At 47.9% G+C, this 18,790-nt stretch overlaps 3 protein-coding genes and 1 non-coding gene across 5 annotated transcripts; 1 reads left to right on the top strand and 3 right to left on the bottom strand.

Moving 5' to 3' along the window:
• Window positions 1-5,478: 5,478 nt before the first annotated feature.
• On the top strand, window positions 5,479-7,448 carry LOC120702857 (UDP-glucuronate 4-epimerase 1-like). Its single transcript, XM_039986816.1, has one exon. It carries the CDS (start codon window positions 5,895-5,897, stop codon window positions 7,215-7,217), a length of 1,323 nt encoding a protein of 440 aa, XP_039842750.1. The 5' UTR covers window positions 5,479-5,894; the 3' UTR covers window positions 7,218-7,448.
• Window positions 7,449-7,489: 41 nt separating this feature from the next.
• LOC120702858 (trimethylguanosine synthase-like) lies at window positions 7,490-9,518 on the bottom strand. Its single transcript, XM_039986817.1, has 5 exons — window positions 8,828-9,518; window positions 8,601-8,736; window positions 8,297-8,388; window positions 7,893-8,016; window positions 7,490-7,800 (listed from the first exon to the last, which is right to left on the bottom strand). The coding sequence occupies exons 1-5, from the start codon at window positions 9,301-9,303 to the stop codon at window positions 7,633-7,635; spliced, it is 996 nt and encodes a 331-aa protein (XP_039842751.1). The 5' UTR covers window positions 9,304-9,518; the 3' UTR covers window positions 7,490-7,632.
• A 132-nt stretch (window positions 9,519-9,650) lies between these two features.
• On the bottom strand, window positions 9,651-16,267 carry LOC120702856 (origin of replication complex subunit 1). Of its 2 annotated transcripts, none has more exons than XR_005686560.1 (17): window positions 15,468-16,267; window positions 14,885-15,020; window positions 14,633-14,785; window positions 14,397-14,540; window positions 14,175-14,326; window positions 14,001-14,100; window positions 13,786-13,908; window positions 13,521-13,682; window positions 13,349-13,406; window positions 13,092-13,270; window positions 12,593-12,701; window positions 12,347-12,417; window positions 12,154-12,249; window positions 11,007-11,083; window positions 10,309-10,392; window positions 10,054-10,199; window positions 9,651-9,958 (listed from the first exon to the last, which is right to left on the bottom strand). XR_005686560.1 is itself a non-coding variant. In XM_039986815.1 (17 exons), exons 1-16 carry the CDS (start codon window positions 16,169-16,171, stop codon window positions 10,136-10,138), a joined length of 2,412 nt encoding a protein of 803 aa, XP_039842749.1. In that variant the 5' UTR covers window positions 16,172-16,267; the 3' UTR covers window positions 9,651-9,958; window positions 10,134-10,135. The 2 variants fall into 2 exon arrangements, 1 of the variants encoding a protein (XP_039842749.1); XM_039986815.1 differs by having other exon boundaries at window positions 10,134-10,199.
• Window positions 14,648-14,725, bottom strand: LOC120705330. The gene has a single exon (XR_005687914.1). It is a non-coding gene; the product is annotated as a small nucleolar RNA snoR28 (small nucleolar RNA).
• Window positions 16,268-18,790: the final 2,523 nt, after the last annotated feature.

Here is an 18,790-nt window from a genome sequence, read left to right as displayed (position 1 = left end):
TGTGCTGAACTCCTGATGATTGTGCGTGGCTGCAGTCAGGTTCAGGTCCTGTAAAGCTGTTCAGAACGGAGCACTATGCCAAGCAGCAGTGATCGGGCAGCAGAGGCACCGGTCGTGCTCGTACCAGAAGACAAACTGTTGGGGCGTTATCGCCGCGGCCCTACAGATCGCCGGCTGATAACACGGGAACAGTGAACGGACGCTGACCACGTTGAAGGCCAAGCTGGAGTACCGAAAGCAGAACTGGCTGGCTGATGGTTGACAGGTAAAATTGGCACCAACCGGTCTGACCGGTCTAACCAATCAGTCTGACCGGTCGAGGCACTGTGGTCTGTCCGGTAGGGACCGACCGGTCTAAGAAAGAGTCCGAGTCAAATAAGGAATTTTGTAGATCTAGATCTGTAATAGGGATTTCTTGTGGAATAAGTCCACCCCACCCTATAAATATAAAAGGTCACGGCCGATTGAGGGAATACAGTCGAACAAAATCAATACAAACTCTACTTTTTATCCTCTTCTCCAAACCCTAGCTTTTCCAACCCCATCTGCTGTTCTTCTTTCGTCTCCGCGATGTTTGAATGCGTTCTAGGTGGCCTGCCGATCCTAGAACAACCCTACGTGCGCCTACCCTGACGGGGTCCCTCCCGGGTTCGCGTTCGTCGGTCGTCGCCGATTCTCACCGGCGACCGGTCTGACCAGTTCCTTAGAACCGGTCTAACCGCTCCACGCAGGGAGAGCTGCATCGAGTTCTTTCTCGCGCCGCACGATCTAGTGCGTCCGTGTGTTGACCGAGATTTGCGTCAACATACTTTTTGGCGACTCCACCGGGAAAGAAAGATCTTAGTTAATAAAACCGATCTAATCTACTCCAAAGAAGATGGGCTCCAACACAGAAATCGACAAGGAGAACATCATCCCTTCGACATATGAGCATCTTCCGGAGGACGTTTGTCTGCTGCTGGAGGAGCGCAAGAAGAAGCGCGATGAAGAAGATCTACAAGCAGCGCTTGCAAGCATCAAGGTCGGTCGATGCGGCAAAGTCGCCAAGATCAAGGAGATCGACTTCGCTTCTACCTCCTCGGATGCATTTACTAAGGTAATACCTGCTGCAATTGCTCCACCTTCTGGTGTTACTATGGAACAAATTCAGAAATTGCTAGCTGAGCATGATGTTTATTGGGTTAATTGGCTTAGCTCTAAGGAAAGATAATCGGCTAGTAAGAAACCAGAATCAGCCGACGAACCTCCATCTGTTTCTACTTCTGAATTTTATGTTCCTCAACCATCGGCAGCATCTCCTACGAGTCAACCTCAATATGGGATGCCGATGAATTATTTCAGTGGTCAAACTGTTACACCCACGTACACTGATCCTATTGTGAGTATTCCTGGTTCGGCCATCATTAGCCGAACAAACGAGATTGTTCAGTACACACCATCAGAAATCTCCAGGAATTCAGTGTCACACACCAGTCCTATCTCCGACGAGATGTTCGACCGATATGTGCAGCGTTGGCAAAACCGGCAGAGACCGGTCAGACCGGTATATCAATTCGGTCATACCGGTTCCCCCCAACCGGTCCATCCGGTCAATTTGTTCCAAACCAGCGTGAGGTATCTACATCCATACAGCCAAATTCTTCAAATAATTTCGATAACATGCTTACTGATTATAAGAATGATTTGGTTAATCTGCTTAGAGAAAGTTTTGGAGTGGATGTTAGAAGTAAAACCCGCACATACCAAAAGTCGTATCCTACTTCGTTTGATTCGGTTGCATACCCTGCTGGTTTTAGGTTGCCTGAGTTTGTTAAATTCAGTGGAAAAGATACTAGGAGTACTTTTGAGCATATTAGTCAGTATCTTGCCCAATTAGGAGAAGCTGGTTAAATAAACGAGTTGAAAGTGTGTTTATTTTCTTTATCTCTAACTGGAACCGTTTTCTCATGGTTTTCATCTTTGGCACCTAATTCTATTGGCTCATGGGAACAATTAGAGCAGAAGTTCCATGAGCAGTTTTTCTGTGGGCATTATGAGCTTAAATTGTCTCACTTGACATCGGTTAGACAATCGCGTGATGAATCTGTCAATGATTATATAAGACGATTCCGCGATACACAAAACCGATGATTTAGTGTGAATATTGCAGAAAAGGATTTAGCTGATTTGGCTTTTAATGCCTTGCGCTCTCATATTAAAGAAAGATTAGAGGGCTATGATTTCTTTACTGTTACTCAGGTGCATCAAAGAGCTTTGACTGTAGAAAGCCGAAGCACAGAGTCTCAAGAGTCTCATAGGCATCATCGCTCTAGTGTGCATGCTTTAGAATGCAATTCAAATTGTTCGGACGATGAGTCTAATAATGTGTATGCTGCTGAGTTTGCTTGGCCATCTCAAGATAAACTATTTACTTGTTCTGCCCTTAAGCCGATTCAGAAAAATCGGCAAGATGAACGATTTACTTTTGATGTATCCAAGTGTGATGGGATATTTGATGAGTTATATAGAATTGGATATGTCCATATGTCACATACTCTACCGCCGCTTGAAGAGTTGAAGCGGCGAGCATATTGCAAATTTCATAATACTTTTTCATATGCTACTAATGATTGCAATGTGTTACGTAGACAAATTCAATCGGTCATTAATGAAGGACGATTGGTTATTCCTAATATGCAGGTTGATCAGAATTCTTTTCCAGTGCATGTGTTGGAATTGAATAATCCTAAAATGCTAGTTCAGCCGAGTCAAGCCGAATCAACCAAGGGGAAGAATGTAGTTATTGGTGATGAAAGACCTGAAAAAAAGCTGGCACAGAAGATCCCTCAAGGCGCAAAAATACTTGGGGGCAAGATAAGAAGAAGGCCGACAATAAGTCGACCGGTCTGACCGGCCACAATGGCGGTCTGACCGGTTCGACCGATCTGACCGGTGCGCCCAATAAATCTAGGAACTCCTCCAAAATCAAGACAAGGCCGAGTTTTGATGAACTCTTGGCCAAATATGAAAAGGAAGGGAGTGCTCAGAGACAGAAGGGGCCACCAAGCGAAGTCAAAAATACGGGATCATCGTCAAGACATCAAGAGCAATCGAGTCAAGGTAATTATATTTCATCTAGTGGACCGATTGCTCCATGGTATTGCTGGTGTCCTTACTTTTATACATCTATGGATTATAGTAAGATGCATATGCAATCATATTATATTCAATATCCTCCTATATATCCAAATTATGTATTACTACAAAGACTGATTGTTGCTAGCAATAATCCGGTCAAGCAAGATGTTGATTGCAGCAAAGAGAATGAGAAGAGCAAGGAGCAAGATTCAAAGTATTTACAGTCGAGGTGGTGTCCCTCAGGCTTGTCTCATACTCAGAAGCGAAGCCTGTAACGTATGCGCAAGAAGGAGGCAATGGAACAACAAGTGAAGGCCGTGCTAAAGACGTCAGCGACAATGAAGAAGGTGTGGCGGCCCAAACAAGTTGTTTCAACATCGACTTGAGCAAAATATGGTCGATAATTGTTTATCGCCTTTAGTACAAAAAATGGCTGATGTAGTGTTAATCATCGCCCTTAGACAATTTTGGCTCAGAAGAATGTTTTTTGGCAAGCAAGTTTTACCAAAAAAACAGGGAGCATATGTTGACAGTCAAAATTGGCACCAACCGGTCTGACCAAGCAGTCTGACCGGTCGAGGCATTGTCGCCTGTCCGGTAGGGACCGACCGGTCAGACCGGTCTAAGGAGGAGTACAAGTCAAATAAGGAATTTTGTAGATTTAGATCTGTAATAGAGATTACTTGCGGGGTAAATCCACCCTACCCTATAAATATAAAGGGTCACGGCCGATTGAGGGAATCCAATCGAATAAAATCAATACAAATTCTACTTTTTATCCTCTTCTCCAAACTCTGCTTTTACAACCCCATCTGCTGTTCTTCTTTCGTCTCCGCGACGTTTGAAGGCATTCTAGGTGGCCTGCCGATCCTAGAACAACCCTACGTGCGCCTACCCTAATGGGGTCCCTCCCGGGTTCGTGTTCGTCGGTCGTCGCCGATTCTCACCGGTGACCAGTTTGACCGGTTTCTTAGACCGGTCTGACCGCTCAACACAGGGAGAGCTGCATCGAGTTCTTTCTCGCACCGCACGATCTAGTGCGTTCGTGTGTTGACCGAGATTTGCGTCAACAATAGTGACCAGTTCTGTCCATATCTCTTCAAGGATCTGGTGCCGTTCCAGGCGCCGCCGCTTCATTGCCGCCGGCGACGGGTTCTGGCAGCCCACCGCGCCGCCGCCACTCTGTAGACAGCCTACGCCGCCGTCTTTCCTCTCGCGCTCGGGGAGAGGAACCAGAGCTGCCGCGGCTGGGCTGGCGGTGGGCTGTGGCCCCGCCGCCACACGTGGGCTGCGACTTTGGCCGTCGAGATTTTGCTCGGCCCAGCGGGATAAACAATTACGGCCTCCTCCTGCTGTTAATCTTTCCCTTTTCGGATTGTTTCTGTTCTTTCGTTTCGCAACTTCACAATGAGGGGAAGTTTGGCCTGTCTCCTACCTGCCGCTGAACCTCGTGGATCTGCTTGCATGCTGCCACTCTCGGGTGGCCATCCAAACCGGCAGAATCTTCACCTAAAGTCCCAGAAGCTTCCGGACCTGCTCCCATGCCGAGACCATGTGCAGATCCCGCCCTGATTGGCAACGTCAGTTAGTTGGCCTTGGCCAGAGCCAGAAGCTAGGCTAACATGGATGCAGGGACGATCCTGGTCCACCACAGGAACTGCCACCACGTTTTCCTCGGTTTAGTGTCACAAAACTACCAACAGAGAAGCACATGAGGATCCACATTGGATAAGCCAGATCCATTAGCTGAGTGCAGTGAAAGCACAACTTGAGCTTGCCCAGGTGCCTGCTCATCAACAAAAGGGAGGGCCACCCTAGTGGTAGGCAGTTGGAGACCCTTTTGTCGCAAATGCAATGGGATAGGCATGCAAGTCATGACCAATGGTGCATTGGTGCACCGGGGGGTGGGGGGGGGGGGGGTGAATTCAGGCTTGCTCTACGGGGAAATGACGGCAGCGCACACTGAAAAGGCTAGGGAATGGCGGCAGCATGATGTTACGAGGATGCAAGAATCGTGCGCGCTTTCGTTTCTGTTACGTTGCTGCTGGGCCTTGCAAGGGAAAACTGGCGTCATCATGACCGTGACCTTGGGCACGCAAATAGACAAATTAAGGGAGCTAAAATTGATTTTTCCATTGATTTGAATGGTAATAATCTGTGCACTATAGTGGGTGCATGTAGTGTAACTTATTAGGGGGAATGTTCTTGTTAACTTCATTATTTTTAGGTATTTTTACTGCTTGCATCAATATTTTTTTTGTAACTTTTTGCAGATATTTATGAAGATATATGTGATACACAATGTGAACTGCCATTACCGGGAGGTGGGAAGAAGGACGCCTCCTCCATGGCGACCGGGCATAGAAGAGGAGGCGAACCCTCTCGCTCGTGTCTTGAGCCTCCAGCGGCTAAAAATAAACGGGGCTAAAGCTAAATTACAGGGACCTCCATCAACATCGCCGAGCCCTGGAAGAAGCATGTACAGACAGCACGACTCCAATGGCTATTTATGACACCTCCCCTTCTCTCCCGTCCCCTCCTTAGCGCGCGCCGGCACCGCCATTTCCGAGGAAGCTCCGCAAGAGGGCCGGGAGCGCGATCGACAAGGAACGCGGTTACATTACATAGAGGAGACAGACGCGCGTCGAATCGGAGGTTATTTGATCTTCGCGCGAGGAAGGAGGAAGAGAGGGAGAGGGAGCAGAGGAGGCCCGGTTGATCGGCGGCGGCCGGTGGAGGAGCGAGCCGCGCTCGCTGCCCGGTCGCATGCGAGGAGGATGCGGGTGCTGGAGGAGGACCTGTACCCGTCGACGCCAGGGAAGGTGAAGGTGGAGCGGCCGGGGGCGATGAGCCGGCACGTCCACCGCTGCTTCGCGTCCACGGGGACCATGTTCCTGTGGGCGCTCTTCCTGGTGGCCATGACGGCCACGTACCTCAGCGTCCACTCCTTCGTCGACACCTCGTCGCGCTACTTCGCCGCGTCGTGGGGCGGCCTGCACTGGGAGCGGCAGATCCGGGCGTCGGCGTCGCCGCGGCGGCCGCCGGGGTCCGCCGAGGGCGCCGGGCTGTCCGTGCTGGTGACCGGCGCCGCCGGGTTCGTGGGCACGCACTGCGCGCTGGCCCTCCGCCGGCGCGGCGACGGCGTCGTCGGCATCGACAACTTCAACTCCTACTACGACCCCTCGCTCAAGAAGGCCCGCCGCGCGCTGCTCGGCTCCCACGGCGTGTTCGTCGTCGAGGGCGACATCAACGACGGCCGCCTCCTGGCCAAGCTCTTCGACGTCGTGCCCTTCACCCACGTGCTCCACCTCGCCGCGCAGGCCGGGGTGCGCTACGCCATGGAGAACCCGGCGTCGTACGTGCACTCCAACGTCGCCGGGCTCGTCTCCCTCCTCGAGGCCTGCAAGGACGCCGACCCGCAGCCAGCCGTCGTCTGGGCCTCCTCCTCCTCCGTCTACGGCCTCAACGACCGCGTCCCCTTCTCCGAGGCGCACCGCACCGACCAACCGGCCTCGCTCTACGCCGCCACCAAGAAGGCCGGCGAGGAGATCACCCACACGTACAACCACATCTACGGCCTCTCCGTCACGGGGCTCCGCTTCTTCACCGTCTACGGGCCCTGGGGCCGCCCCGACATGGCCTACTTCTCCTTCACCCGGAACATCCTCCAGGGGAAGCCCATCACGGTGTACCGGGGCAGGGACCACGTCGACCTCGCCCGGGACTTCACCTACATCGACGACATCGTGCGCGGCTGCCTGGAGTCGCTGGACACGGCAGGCCGGAGCACCGGCACCGGCGGCAAGAAGCGCGGCCCGGCGCCGTACCGGATCTTCAACCTCGGGAACACGTCGCCGGTGACCGTGCCCACGCTGGTGTCCATCCTGGAGAGGTACCTGCGGGTCAAGGCCAAGAAGAACGTGGTGGAGATGCCCGGCAATGGCGACGTGCCCTACACGCACGCCAACATCAGCCTGGCCCGGGAGGAGCTCGGGTACAAGCCGACGACGAGCCTGGAGATGGGGCTGAAGAAGTTCGTGAGGTGGTACCTCTCCTACTACGGATACACCAGGGGAACGCATACCTTCAGGAACTCATGATGGGTAAATACACCATGCATGATTCTGCCTGGGTCTTCCACACTCTGATCAGAGACTGACATTCTTTTGGTTCTGGGGAAGAATTCTGAAGTTGTTGATCAAGAGGAGGGAACGGCGATAGAGCGATGAGATGGAGGGGTGGATCCTCTTCATTCTGTATTTTCTTCTGTAAATTGTACCACTTATAGATCAATTATAGATTTATCTCTTCTCAAAACAGAAGGTGGATGTTGATACATAGTGCGAATTAACAGGTGTGGGCACGGTTCAGGTTCAGATCAACGTGTGGGATACGGTGTTTCCACATAAATTTTGCTGAAATCTTATCTGACACATTTCGATTTCAGAGGGGGATAAGGTTTTCCTCAAGAAAAAAGAGGGGGATGATAAGGAAACTCCCGGTTCTAATTTTGACTTAAAATATCTGCATAGCCCCTTTTCTTTTGCGCAAAGAGATTCTGAAGAACCAATCAGCAGGTTGTTCGTCATCCCAATTTTGGCACTGATTGCTTGGAGGTCTTGCTGTTCTTCCAAAATAGGCGGTGATTCCTTTTAGTCTGTGGTGTATGTAGTTCTCTTCACTCTGTAATGATCAGAGTTTACAGGATCATGGACTTACACTACTGTAGCCCCACAAAAAGCTCAAATCTAAAGAAGTACAGTAACATGCCATACCTCGAAATCTAATGGCGGGCAAGACAACCAGGAAAGCTCCTCTACTTGGCTGATGTCGACTGTCCTTGGCAGGAACATGATGACATTAGGAGCTATTTTCTGAGCAGCTTGGAATGTTGTGTACCTGCACGCAAAGAAGCAATGTCAAGACCCAAGTGTTGATGGGCTCTTGAATGTCATGTTTTCATCCTAACGTACTAGTGAAAACATGTCAGCAATTACTCGGAACCAACGTAAAATTTCTGGTTCACTTGGAACTATCAAAGGAAAGTTTGATACTCATTGCTAGAAAATTGCAGAGCTGCACTTGTATAGCTGCCAATAATTTGTCAGGATAAAATGTCAGTGGATGCTGCAGCTGTTCTTTCAGTAGGGAGGAAAACAAAAATCAACGAATGCCATACCCGTCTTTTGGCTTCAGCATATCAAGGGTGTAAACTGGAGCATGGATGTATGATGGCCCTCCCCAGGGTGGTGAAAGGAACACCAAATCAGCCTGGTGTCATACAGTTATCAATCAGAAAACAATTTAACAGCTGAAATTACTGCGCATTCTTCTTTACAGTGACAGAGTATGGCATGGTGCAGATCTTATGGTATGAGGTTTAGGAATCACAAGCTCAAAGCTTCAATGCTGGTCATCAGAGCTTTGACAAACTCCCATAATTTTTCAAATTGAATTCTCCCTGCGCTACTGAATAGACATACCTTGAGGAAAGGTGCGAGGCGGAAGAAGTCGCCGACGACGAACTCGATCCTGTCCTCGACGCCGTAGACCTTCGCGTTGTGCGCCGCCAGCTCCACCTTGCGGGGGTCGATCTCCACGGCGACCACGTAGCAACCCCTGCAGCACGAGACCCCGGCGGTGACCGAGTTAGTTGCTACCGCACGAAGAGAAACAGATGGCAGCGCGCGGGAGATGAGGCGGCGCGTGCCTGGCGGCGAACTGGATGGAGTTGCCGCCGCACCCGGCGAACGCGTCGACGACGAGGTCGCCGGGCGCGGCGCGGGCGGCCTGCGACGCCGCGACGGCCTCCGGGGTGGCGGAGTACCAGCCCTCGGCGTCCATGCGCACGCCGCGGTCGTACAGGGAGAAGAGGCTGTGGCGGTGCGCCCAGTACTTCCCCGCCACCATGGCCGCGTCGGCGGCGGCATCGGGGTCCCGTGCCGCCCCGAAGGCCTTCTCCTTCGGCTCCGCCGCCGCCTCCGGGCGCTTCCGCTCCGGCGCCCCCGGTCTCGCTACCCTGCGACTGTGGGTGGGCCTGGCCGTTAGGCGGCGGCGGCGCCGGGCGGTTTTCGTGGTAGTGGCGCCGAGGAGGCGGAAGAAGCGGTGCGTGGTCCTGTGGTGGAGGAACGGGAGCGCGCGGGCTCGACGCCCGGGGCCTTGTGGCGCGGCGTTTGTTTTCGCCATGTTTGGTTGGTTGGTTCGTCCTCCGTTCAGTAATCGGAGTCTTGCCGTCTCGGGGCGGAAGGCGACGAGTCGAAAAATGAATTTGGAAGGTCACCACTCACCACCAGTTTTCAGAGAGAGAGAGATGGGGGGATAGTAACTGAGAATCACATTATATTCAACAACAACAACATAGCCTATGCTGACTAGAAGACTCTCCTGAGTCGTCTCAGCATAGCCGGTCCCAAGCCCGGATAAAGGAGGAGGGTTGTGTTAGGTTTTGACAAACCAGCATAAAAATAGCCACTCTAATGGATTTGAAACCCACAAAAATCACATTATATTCAACAGGGAGGGTAAATACCTGATGTCTCAAATGCTCTTTTCTTAAAATTATGAATCACAAAAACGTCCTTACAAGCAACAAATTCCATAGTTATAAGCAGTGGAGCAACACATGAGGTGATTCAATGTGCCAAGGAAACAACAACATACTTCGAATGTGGCGAAAATCCAGACGTACAAGTTGCTTCTCGCATTGCAGGTTTTAAAATCCTGGTGTGCAACGGAGGAAAAATGTTTGTGACGCTTTCGGTGCAGTGCAGGACGTCCGTCACCGGTTACATTATACTTGCAGATCAGAGGATTCTCCATGGATCTGTATAGCTTCAAGGTTCTGCGCAAAATGTGGCGTAGCTTAGAAAGGCCGAGACATAAAAACAATGGCCACCCAACAAACATTGGTGGTGCAAGAAATTGGGGCACGCGAACCTACTGAGAGATGATGAAGCTGCGTTAACTCCCCTAGAGAACAGAATAGAATGTTACGGATACGACTACTGCAGTATGACCTTCACAAGTACTTGGACAGCCAAGGAAGATCAGGGGATTCCTTGAGTGCAAAGGTTACATCGTCACTGCCGACCAAGAAAATGAAGTATTAGATCATGAGAGATGAAAGGCACAAAACCGATATTCGCTTTTGTTTTTGAATTGGAAGTTCTGGGTGCAGTTGCATGAGCTGACCTTGGGTAGTTTAGCTGCAGCTTCTGCAACTTGTGCCTACTACCTTCTTCACAGAGGATGACCTTGCTTTCACCAAGCTTGCAGCTGCAAGTGGAATATGTAAAATTTATTGATATAGACCACCAAATCAAATAAAAGGAAACACAAATAAAAGTTAGAAGAATTCAAAATTGTATGGAAACATCAATGTTTATATCTCACTAGAATAGACAAAAATGCCACAAATGAAGATAATGTCCAAGAATAATAAAGAATGTGCACAAATAATTCCCAGCAAACTAAGAGCAACAACTGTGCCTAGTGTAAAAAAAATGAGCTACCCGAACCAACTTTAACCACCTTGAATCATGGTTCAACTTTCGAAAAAAAAAAATCCACAAAAAATTTAGCACACCAGAGACACAAGGATGCAAGAAAAGCAGAACCTGAAAGGCGATCTTTTCGCTTCAGTTTGCATCTATATTGTCTTTGCATGTAACAAGAAAATCATAATGAAATGGCATCGCAGTGTGCTAAACATACTCAAGTTGGAAGTTGGAACAAGGACATTCCAATGTAACTACATTTGCAAGAGCACAAAGAAGCAAAGGCAAAAAACAACATCACTAGATACATAATACATGATGGTATGTGTACATAACTCACGGAGTCAACTGTATGTAAAAAATACTTTTACACATTACAATGGATTAGCATACCAGATTTTCATGAGAGTGTCGTATCCAGGCAAGATTTCTCTACTAGTGTGGCACCAGGAGAGAACTGTTGTTGCTAACTGCAGAAAAGAAAAAAAATAGTAGATTTTCTTCTTCAGAAGCACGCATACTAAAACGTCATTATGTGCATGTCCCCAGACAGAAATGACATCAAAGGAGTGGCATAGTTAATATCCTGCCACCGTGAAACTTCCAAAGTAAGCATGAAACAGTTCATCTCATGCTTCAGTTCACATGGACAAAGGCAATACAGGTATGGTGATATGAGGAAACAAGGATACAATACTACATCAAGTGTACACATATTTTCCTATATCTTGGAACAAAACAGTAGTGTGTTCATAGGGTTTGGAGCAGAGCTAGTTGTGATGGTATCGGAGTGAACTGATTGGTAATGTTGAATGAAAGGTATCGAGGGTCATAGATACTAATACTGCATGTTGGTGAGTATCAGAGTAACATAGTTGTGCAGTCACAACAGTTCCATCCAGCTTAAAGATTGTAGTAGACTAGCAGGAGAACATAAAAGAGGGGAAAACAAGAAAAAAACAAGTTATTGGTAACTGGAGACTGGAGATTGCCTAAACAATTCAACAAAGGATTCTGAAGCTTGAATAAATTGTTGAATTCTCATAATAGAATGGCTGGAATAGTTTAGTCATAAAAAAAATTTACAGCAAAGCAAAGAAAACATTAAATGAACTCATCATAGATGGCACTTCTATGGTCAGTACACCCTACTGACAGCAGGGGCGGAGCCAGGTTGAAGGATTAGGGGGGGGGGGGGGGGAGGGGTGGAGGGTGGGGGGGGGGGGGGGGGGCTAAGCACGCCCCCCCCCCCCCCCCCCGGCCGCTGGCTCCGCCGCTGACTGACAGCATGGGGGCTGAAATAGCCACCGAAAGGGTCATGCCACACACAACTGGCCTGACAAATTAATGTACAAGGTAAGAGTCTTCATCCCAAGTATTGGATTCGGAACAAGACCATGGCGCATAGGCACAAGGCCTAAAGAACCAGCCATGCATACAGCTTGACACCTGGGCTTGACCAGGTAAATTTTTGTTTGCACCCACAATAATTAAAAACCAACATAGGACATAAAAGAACACCAAAACAAAATGCACTCACCTTATCAAAAGTTACTTCACCTAGTCCACTTTTGTACAATTCATGGACCATAGCAACCAAAATAACTTTTCCAAACTTTGGGCAGTTCTTCATCACCTGTAACGAGATGAAAATGTTGCAAAGTTACAAACAATATCAGTTTGACTGTGGTTACTGATCAGGCTCATGTAAGAGGCAACTATTGTCCACTTACTTGAATATGTGGTGCCTGAAAGACTTCCTGAATAGCAGCTTCTATATCACGCATGCAAACAACACCATCTCCTACAAGTGTGGGGATCCATGTTTAATGGGCTATATACAAACTTGGAATTGAGTCATAAAACTGTAGCAAAGGGTGGATTTGTATTGGTGATCAAGGTTTATGTAAGCATAGAGAGAGAAAAAATCCAATGTAAACACTTTTGGTGACTAGATCCCATACATATGTGCACAGTACCTTTATTTGCAGAAGTCTTTCCAGACTGTTTGATACGGTAGTCTGCGAACTCCACAGCCCGTCTGCAAATTTCTAAAGCTCGCCTAGCATCACCTGACATGGCAGCTACCTGTATGCAAAGGAAACATAATCAAATGAATGAAAATCCATGCCAAAATTACATTAGAAAATGGCTTAATTACAAAGAAGTTAATTAGTGATAGTAGGGTATATGAGTTGCTAGCCATTTTAAATTATTTGTTTGCACCAGACTTCTATATTGTTTTTCAGATGTCACAACTCACAAGACCTTTTTTTGTACTACTATTTGACTTTTATGCCCCATACACCTATCATGGCTTCAGCTCTGATCTACCATAACATGAACTTATCACTTCATGTGCTGCTGGCACACTTGCTGCCTCTTAGCCTCTGATTTGGTAGAATGATGGACAGAGTAACAGTGGTGGATAAAAAGGCATGACAACAAATATGTAAACATGGTATTGCGGGGACAAACCTTTCTAGAAGCAAATTCAATAGCCTGTTCCTCAAAGGCATCAATACCATTCAGACGACTAGTTATAATTTCCTGCAATTGCCTAAAATTGTATGGGCCAAAACACAGTCGTTGGATACCCATCCGACTAGATATACGAGGCAATAACTTTTCTGGGAGATCCATTGTGTTTGCTATGCCTGCGTTCATTAACAAAATAACCAAGGAGTAAATAAAAGGTAAGGCAAAAATCAAAGATAAAAATAAAGAATGGTCACCTATAACAACTAGGTTGGAATTTGGTTTGGTGGGCCAATCAAGAATGTTATAAAGAACCTGATAAAATATAGTCAACAGTCAAATAATGGGGGAAAATGAAAAATGGAAATACCATTAATAAAACCTACAAAACAAAATAAGTATGGTACTAGGTTTGTTTTGAACTATTACCGATTGGTTTCTTGTCAAAAGAAGATCAAGCTCATCAATGAGCAAAATAATTGGCTGGTTTGCTTGCTTTCCAATTTTTGAAACACCTGAAAAATGCTCTGTTAAATAGTGAAGAGCCTTTTTCCACCCAACCCTATGCCCACTCAACTGTTCATATATAACCTGCATATTTTCAACAGTATACCCATTACAATTGTTTCCTGAGGGTTTGTGCCAGCTACAGTTGAGTAGGGCAGATTTATCATTAGGTAATCAGCAGAAGTACCTTGTAGATATTCTCAGGAGAAGCTAATTTAAGACCATTAATTTCTATAAAACAATATGGCTTCAGAGTTCCAGAATCAAATTCAGACCTCAGCCTCCTCATAACAGCAAGTACACTCATAGTCTGTAGGTAGATGAAACAGAAGATAAGGTTTAATGTTTAGCCACAGATGATAAGATGAAACCTTAAAAGCAGCAAAAAAAATGACTTCTTACCTTGCCAGTACCAGGTACACCATGGATATAAAGGCAGCGTCCTAGACATTGGTCATTACAAATTGCATCCTTCACAAATGTAGATATCTCCTCCATTTCTCTGAAACAAGACTTCAGCTGAGCAGCAGTTTTGTAAGAAGCATAAGAAACATCCAATAAGATGAACAAACATACTTATCCCTGCAAGGCAATGACTTGGGAAGGGTTGCCAGTAACAGGGTTGCTTTCGCCTTCTCCAGCTCAGTCTTTTGGTGGCACCGAACATGCTCAGGAATTTTATGTATCCCAATTTTTTGTAGGCCATATGTCCTACCCTTCCTTGAATTCTGAGTAAATATTCCGTTTCAGTCAAACGATATAAAATAGCAGATGAAGGGAGAAAATAATGACTATTACCGCCGCCAACTCATGTGATTGATTCCTTCTGGCAGAGAAACATGATTTAGGCTCTTCCTCCTCGTCATATTCTGAATCTTCCTCCGTATCACTGTTATAATCATTACCGGCATTGTAAGTCTCATCATTGGGATCGTCCCTTGTCTACATGAAATGAAAAGGAAGAACGATCACTTGATAAATTTCAATGGTGTCCAAGCCCCTAAGAAGAGAATTTTGAGTTTATCTGTGTCTACCTCAGGCTCGTCGTCAATGTCAGCCAAACGCTTAAAATTATGCCAGTGTATATCATACTCATACTCACAATAAAATACATCATCCCCTCCATCGTTGGCATCCCTGAAGTCTTTGGGGCACATTACAGAACAATGTCTAAGGATTGTTTCCATCTGCACAATCCATAGGAATAAAGAACTTAAAACTACAAATGAACAGGCAAATAAAAAATTGTGAACGAGCCAACTACATACAGAGAAAAGAATGATCACCTCAGTGTCACCAAGATCATTGGTACGGTACAGTTCTCTCCGCAAATTATGTGGCTGCCTTCCTGCTGCAGTCTCTTCAGGGATAATATACCACCTTACCTTCGCCCGGAATGTGCCATCTGGCTCCCTCCATAAACTGTTGCAGACAAAAGAATCGTTGCGTAAACCACAGACAATGCAGAGAACAAGAACTATCATTACAATAAGAAGCATATCTGGAGATATATTCAAGTACTTCTACCATGACAGATCGTATTTGTAACCCTTTTTTACTTTAGGAAAAAAGTGGTGGAGCAGGCACACAGCAGTATATAGAACAATAAAGACTCTCAGAAAACCAATATTACCACTAAAAACATTAAAAAAATAACTGTTTTTATGCATCACGCGGTGTAAAACACATAAATCATGAATAGGGACTATCCAACACAGCACTAATTCACCACCTCATTTCCAATTCAGTTTCACCAACTATAGTCAATGCAAATGTCTCCAGGAAACCAAAATACTAGGCCAATTTCCATAGTTGTATGCTACACCACATTAACTTCAAAAGCCAAAGCAACGCCAAAACCTCACTGACCTCTCGATGCGCGCAGCCCACAAATCACTGGAGAGGAGTTTCTCTTTGGCGGTTCTCACGATGCGCTTCCCCTCAGGAGGCCTGGGCCGCTCGACTGCCTTGCCAGCGCGCTCAGCCTCGCAGTACGGGCACGCCCAATCCCCTTCGGGCACTCGGCGCAGCGGCGGGCGCACGCACCGCAGGTGGAACCCACCGAGGCATGCGTCGCATTCCACCATCACCCCACAGCCGGCGCGGAAGCACACGCGGCACTCCTCCTCTTCTGGGTCCTCCGCGTCCGACTCCGCCTCCTCCCGACGCTTCACGTACACGTCGTCCCCGACCTCGAACTCCCCGCCATCATACACCACCTTCCGATAGTATGCTCTCTTTCTCGGCTGCCGCCTCTGCCGTTTGGGCTCGCGCTGGGCAGGGGTTTTGGGCGACGGCGCAGCGCGCTTGCCCCTGGCGGCGGGAGTCGGCGTAGCCTTCACGGGTACCTCCGGAGCTGCCTTCGTGGGAGTTTCGAGGAGGCGGCGAGAGCGTCGGATGGTGGATGGGGTCGCCGGGGACACCGGCCCCGGCGTGGTCGCCGATTTGGACTTCCGCCTGGGCGTGGGCTTGCACGGAGTGCAGAGGTCCATCTGAGGCTCGGTAAAGGCGGCGATTGGCTTCGCCGGCGAGGATCTGAGCTTGGATTTGGAGGGGGTGGCGGAGAGATCCATCTCCGGGGTCTCGCCGGAGACGGCGAGGGAAGAAAGGAGGCGGAGGAAAGGGGGGAATGTGGATTTGAAATGGAGAGAACTGACGGATGCGGACGGCGTTAGGGTTTGGGCAGTTTGGCGCCCATTCGCACTGCAGTTTTGGTACTTTTGCAATCTGGTCCTTTGATTATGGAGATTTGGTTGTCTTGGCCAGAGGGATTTCCATGTCACTTCATTTTTATATTCCATCTTATAAGACATTTTATCGAGAAAAAAATATCCCTACACAATTTTATCGAAAAAAAGAAGACATACCTACACCAAGTGGATTCCATCAATTTTTACCAACATGGAGCCCTTAATGCAAGCTTTTATCTATGTTAGATATTCCTAACAAGTACAAACTAAGCTTCCATAAAACACAAGTAAAATAAATGGACGTTCGATTAAACCTTTTTTTTTATGCCAGTAGACTAAACTCTAAAATACATTTTTTAACACCATACTATTGTTAAGCGATAGGTCACATGTCATATCCGTTTGTCCGTTTTCTGCAGAAGTTTTGGTGTTGAAATTCATAATTTAAGAGGAGGGCTAGTGTGTTTAGTGCATGTCACGGTTCTCTCCGGCAACAAAACTCATGCCTAGACACAATCATCGTCGCCCTAGCAATGCCACGTCAGCAAGAAAGGCACTAGAGAAATGGCATGGGCCTAGAGTGCATCACTTAACAAATAGGGTTCTAAAATTGCATTTTGAGAGCTCATGAACCTAAGTGGTATATTGGTACGGATTTTAAGGATTGCGCATGTATTTTACTCTAAAAAGCATTAATAAAACACATAAATATGACCAATTGATTTTCGCTATATGCAAAATTTCTTCACAACAACTTATCGAATAAAGCATAATCCAAGCTCCAAAACAAACTTAGAATCTACTAGCATGGCTTTTAGTTCCTCCACTTAGACTAAAAATGGTAGAATTTGCTATGCACACACACATGGTAGTTTTGCAATGAAGTCGATTAGAGCTTGCGACAAAACATTTTATGGGTGAAATCTAAAAAACTAGTGACATATTGTTTTTTTCTTTCAATTTTTCCATTCTTGTTTAATTAATGCCAATGCAAGACAATTGTGCATGAGACAAGATATTTTTATTCCCGTTTCTTTTTTGGATAATCCCTTCTTTATTCGTGTGGATTGGAGAGAATAAATTCCACGCCCCATAGATAAGGAAATATCTTATTCAATTTCCCACCGATCCCAATAGCGATTGGATTAGTCGAACAGTCTCCAACAAGGATGACCTGTTACGCGCACACTACCACACTTCGACTGTCACTCGAGGACGTAGTATGGGGATGCCTAGTAGGGGTCGTGGGCTCTTGCGCTTTTATGTATGTTACCCGTGTACCTATCTCTACTACTAAAAAAGGAGTAAGTAAGACTTTTTTTTTGGTTCGTCCTCCCCTCCCCTTCACTTTGCTTCGTTTCATTTCGCTCCATCCCCCGCCTACGTCAGTTTCGCGATGATCGGTTGGCCGCTTGCGATCCTGACGCCATCCGATCAAACCTCTCCCACGCTCGCCACGCATCGCGCCCTCCCATCCGCACATCACGCGCCGCATCCACTCTGCACGCACGCACGCCCTCCTCCGCCCGCACCCGCTCGATCTCGCCCAGCGCCTAGCCATCGCCCTGACGGCCGCTCCCGCGACGATCGCGACCTCGCCCTCACGGAGAAAATGAAACTCCCACAGTGCTCACCTCGCCCTCGCCCTCACCCGACTAACCAGTGCGGCGGCGGCGCCCTCGCCACGCCGATCGCATCCAACCAGCGCGGCGGAAGGCAGCACTTGCCCTGTTCGGTTTGCTGGCTCCAGCCAGCGCTGGCTGGGGCTCCAGCGGCTGGCCGGTGGGGCCGGTGATGTCTCCCAGCTTAATGCACTGTAGCGACTGGGCGCTTCTCCCCTCACAAAAACACTGTAGCTACAGGGGAAATAAGCCAGCGCCGGCTGGTAATCGAGCGAACCGAACAGCCCCTGTAGGGAGGACTGGCAAATCGACCCCGCTAAGCTCGTCGCTCGCGGCACCTTTGGCGCCGTACACGCATCTACGACTACCACGACGGCACGACGTCGTAGGTACCATGCATTCCGCAGATATCGCCGTACCTAGCAGCTCCGATCCGTCGCCCTCGGACCCGCATTGGTGCTCGCCTCCCTCACCTGCACTTGCCTTTGCGTCCCTGGGGCGCCCCCTACGATTTGCTCTTCCTGGTTTCACCCTCGGCCCTTCCTCGCCTTTTACGAATGAATCAATAATGTTTTGCGCTGTTTGTGTTGTAGTTTCGTATGATGGTTAAATGCTTCGATTTGATGGTTTGCTATTCCGATGCATGAATTGTTTCCTTGGATTGATGCATTAGGGTTAATTTGATTGGGGGCATAATGCAGTTGAAGAACTAGAAAGAAATAATTTGATTACTGGTCAGCAAAATGTGCGACGCAGCAAAGGACATTGTGCCTAACCTGTAGACATGGTGGAAAATATGGTTTTATTCTGAACAGTGCAAGATCCTACTCCACTAATTGAAGGTGATAATTCTGCCTGCATCAGAGTGGTCTTTAGTTTG

The sequence above is a fragment of the Panicum virgatum genome, chromosome 4K (genome assembly GCF_016808335.1).
Source record: "Panicum virgatum strain AP13 chromosome 4K, P.virgatum_v5, whole genome shotgun sequence".
Lineage (NCBI taxonomy): Eukaryota > Viridiplantae > Streptophyta > Magnoliopsida > Poales > Poaceae > Panicum > Panicum virgatum.
This window is presented reverse-complemented; position numbering and strand designations above follow the sequence as displayed.